Source organism: Penaeus chinensis, chromosome 15, assembly GCF_019202785.1.
Source record: "Penaeus chinensis breed Huanghai No. 1 chromosome 15, ASM1920278v2, whole genome shotgun sequence".
NCBI classification, from domain to species: domain Eukaryota; kingdom Metazoa; phylum Arthropoda; class Malacostraca; order Decapoda; family Penaeidae; genus Penaeus; species Penaeus chinensis.
Window position 1 is genome coordinate 5800450 of NC_061833.1, and position 5000 is coordinate 5805449.

The following is a 5000-nucleotide window of genomic DNA, read 5'->3' on the forward strand; positions in this document are numbered from 1 at the left end:
CACACACATGGACACACAGGGACACGTGTACGCACATATACGTACATCCACATGCGGACCCCTGCATGAACACAAGGACATGCACTTATAGGAAATCCAAACTTTGTTTAGCAGACTGAGTATACATTTCGGCGTTGAGAAGACCACAAGAAGCATCACTCTACCACCAAAAAAAGCATCTTGTTTCATGAACGACGAAACTAAAGGGAGAAAATGGGAAATTAGTCGAAAATGTGTGGAAATTATTTCAACGAGACTACCTCCGCGTGTTGTGCACGAGTGGTCGGATGTGTTACCTAACCATGAATTTATGTGACTCATTTACATTCGGTTATTTGTCCATTTGATGCTGCACGTATTTATCTGTTATCCTTACTCATCAAGTTATTTATTTACTGATCTGTAGAAAGGGTTTATAAATAGAAACACAGTAAATATATATACACGAAATCCACTCCAACACATTAATATGTTCTGCAAATTAGCTATTATTTCCCTTCGTAATGCCATGAGTCAAATGACAAATGGCTGGATCCGTGCAGGGTTTTTTTTCTTTTTGCAAATGACTGTTGCAAATGACTCTGCATTATGTAAGACTGCACCTGGTCAGTAAAGAAATCCAGTTCCTGTGAATTGCAGGATAGCATTAAATGGCTCGGTATTGTCATTTTATTACGTGTTTAGTCGTTGAAGAATAATTTGCATTTCGAAAGGATATAAAATTTTCATTGTCAAATTTCCTTTTATTTATTTATTTTTTATTTTTTCCTTATTTTAATGTCATCTTTATCGCGTTTATCTTCCCATTCCAATGGTATTTTTTCTGACGGCGTTGCGGTGTATTTTCCTTAGTAATTTTCTTCCTATCTCCCTTCTTTCTTTTCTTTGTTCTTATTCCCTTTCTTCCTTTTGATTTTGATTTCTCTTTGTGGTGAAAAGGCGCTTGACAGGTTAGAGATGATCGACTCATTGCAGCATTTCCGATTGTGTTCATTGTGACCGTGTCTATATGCATATATGTATATATATGTATATATATGTATATGTATATGTATATGTATACATATATACCTATACATATACATATGCATATACATATACATATACGGTACATATACATATACATATACATATACATATACATATACATATACATATACATATACATATACATATACATATACATATACATATACATATACATATACATATACATATACATATACATATACATATACATATACATATACATATACATATACATATACATATACATATACATATACATATACATATACATATACATATACATATACATATACATATACATATACATATACATATACATATACATATACATATACATATACATATACATATACATATACATATACATATACATATACATATACATATACATATACATATACATATACATATACATATACATATACATATACATATACATATACATATACATATACATATACATATACATATACATATACATATACATATACATATACATATACATATACATATACATATACATATACATATACATATACATATACATATACATATACATATACATATACATATACATATACATATACATATACATATACATATACATATACATATACATATACATATACATATACATATACATATACATATACATATACATATACATATACATATACATATACATATACATATACATATACATATACATATACATATACATATACATATACATATACATATACATATACATATACATATACATATACATATACATATACATATACATATACATATACATATACATATACATATACATATACATATACATATACATATACATATACATATACATATACATATACATATACATATACATATACATATACATATACATATACATATACATATACATATACATATACATATACATATACATATACATATACATATACATATACATATACATATACATATACATATACATATACATATACATATACATATACATATACATATACATATACATATACATATACATATACATATACATATACATATACATATACATATACATATACATATACATATACATATACATATACATATACATATACATATACATATACATATACATATACATATACATATACATATACATATACATATACATATACATATACATATACATATACATATACATATACATATACATATACATATACATATACATATACATATACATATACATATACATATACATATACATATACATATACATATACATATACATATACATATACATATACATATACATATACATATACATATACATATACATATACATATACATATACATATACATATACATATACATATACATATACATATACATATACATATACATATACATATACATATACATATACATATACATATACATATACATATACATATACATATACATATACATATACATATACATATACATATACATATACATATACATATACATATACATATACATATACATATACATATACATATACATATACATATACATATACATATACATATACATATACATATACATATACATATACATATACATATACATATACATATACATATACATATACATATACATATACATATACATATACATATACATATACATATACATATACATATACATATACATATACATATACATATACATATACATATACATATACATATACATATACATATACATATACATATACATATACATATACATATACATATACATATACATATACATATACATATACATATACATATACATATACATATACATATACATATACATATACATATACATATACATATACATATACATATACATATACATATACATATACATATACATATACATATACATATACATATACATATACATATACATATACATATACATATACATATACATATACATATACATATACATATACATATACATATACATATACATATACATATACATATACATATACATATACATATACATATACATATACATATACATATACATATACATATACATATACATATACATATACATATACATATACATATACATATACATATACATATACATATACATATACATATACATATACATATACATATACATATACATATACATATACATATACATATACATATACATATACATATACATATACATATACATATACATATACATATACATATACATATACATATACATATACATATACATATACATATACATATACATATACATATACATATACATATACATATACATATACATATACATATACATATACATATACATATACATATACATATACATATACATATACATATACATATACATATACATATACATATACATATACATATACATATACATATACATATACATATACATATACATATACATATACATATACATATACATATACATATACATATACATATACATATACGGTACAACTTGCAACTTTAAGCCCTCTAGATATTTCTCACATGTCCAACACGACACACTTCGGGGGACGATAGCGAGAGCAGCCGTCCTCATGTTCCCTGCCAGTCTACGACGTCGGCGAGCGCTGTCTTGTACATAGATGTCGTGCTTTGTACCAGGAAGTATTGCCACATGTGGTCAGGTTATTTTCAAGGTCCGGCCGTTTCGTCGACTGCAGTGTCTCTGGCATGGTGGCTTTCGTCTGGAATTGTTGTTGAGGGAATCGTATATATATATATATATATATATATATATATATATATATATATATATATATATATATATATATATATATTTTTTTTTTTTTTTTTTTTTTTTTTTTTTTTTGAGGCATATTCGGGTTTTATAGCCTATTAATCATTGTTGTTTTTATCCTCTCGGATTACATTCCGCAAATGTTATGTACGTCTTAGGAAAGTTTAAGATTATTGTGATTATTGTTATTATTATTTCATTGCGGTATAGCATTCCCTTCCCACTGAATTACGTGTGAATAACCCTCTCCTCTCCTTTTTTCTCTCCCGACAGACCCAGATCTTGGAGCGGATGGTCGGAGATCGCGTGTGCGTCACCAGGCCCGAGGAGGACCGCAGGAGAAGAACAATCATCGTCGAGAAGGAGAATGGCTCGTTCGGGTTCACGATACAGGTACGCTCAGGTAAAGGGAGAGGGGGGAGGAGGAGGAGGAGGGGAAGGGGAAGAGGGGTGTTGGGGAGGGAGAGGGAGAGGGAGAGGGAGAGGGAGAGGGAAAGGGAAAGGGAAAGAGAGAGAGTGAGAGAGGGAGAAGGGTAGCAAGAACAAGAGGGAGAGCAAGAGGGAGAAGTAGAGGGAAGGGGAAAGGAAGAGGGAGGGAGAAGAAGTGGGAGAGGGACAGGCGAAGAAAGGGCGCGGGAAAGGGAGAAGGAGAGGGATAGGGGGAAGGAGAGTGGGAAAGTGAAGGAGAGGGAGAGAAAGGGAAAGGAGGATGAGAGAGAGAGAGATTTGACTTTATCCGGAAAGCTTATTCACAAAATAATTTACATGCCCTGCATAAATCCAGGGAAAGATGGCTAAGCGTAAATTGAAACAGCCACAATAATAAGGGAAGCACTAACGACGTTTTGAATGAGACTAGCCTCCGTCACGATTAGATATTTCATTTATTACTGTGTCTGTGTTTCTTCATTTCATTTTTGCACACGCCTTATTGTGCTGAGAAATGTTTAAATATCTACACAAGCTGGTCGAAATTTAAATGAGTTTTCGAAGGCCATCCGTCAGACGTGAAGTACTTTTACCTGAACTTGCGTACTATAAGGCTTACATTATAATGAAGTTATTAAGCTCAAGAAGTTATGTTTTCTGGATCGAAAAGTTTTTTTTTTTATATATAGAGTGAGGTAATAAGTAAGATTATGAGACATGACACAGTGTAGTGATA

At 28.4% G+C, this 5000-nt stretch overlaps 1 protein-coding gene across 1 annotated transcript in view; it reads left to right on the plus strand.

Moving 5' to 3' along the window:
• Nucleotides 1-5000, plus strand: part of LOC125032812 — a 111288-nt gene that overhangs the window by 85170 nt on the left and 21118 nt on the right. The window contains exon 2 of the mRNA XM_047624197.1: nucleotides 4109-4228. Within this exon, the coding sequence (XP_047480153.1) occupies nucleotides 4109-4228 (120 nt within the window). The remainder of the gene's footprint in view (nucleotides 1-4108; nucleotides 4229-5000) is intronic.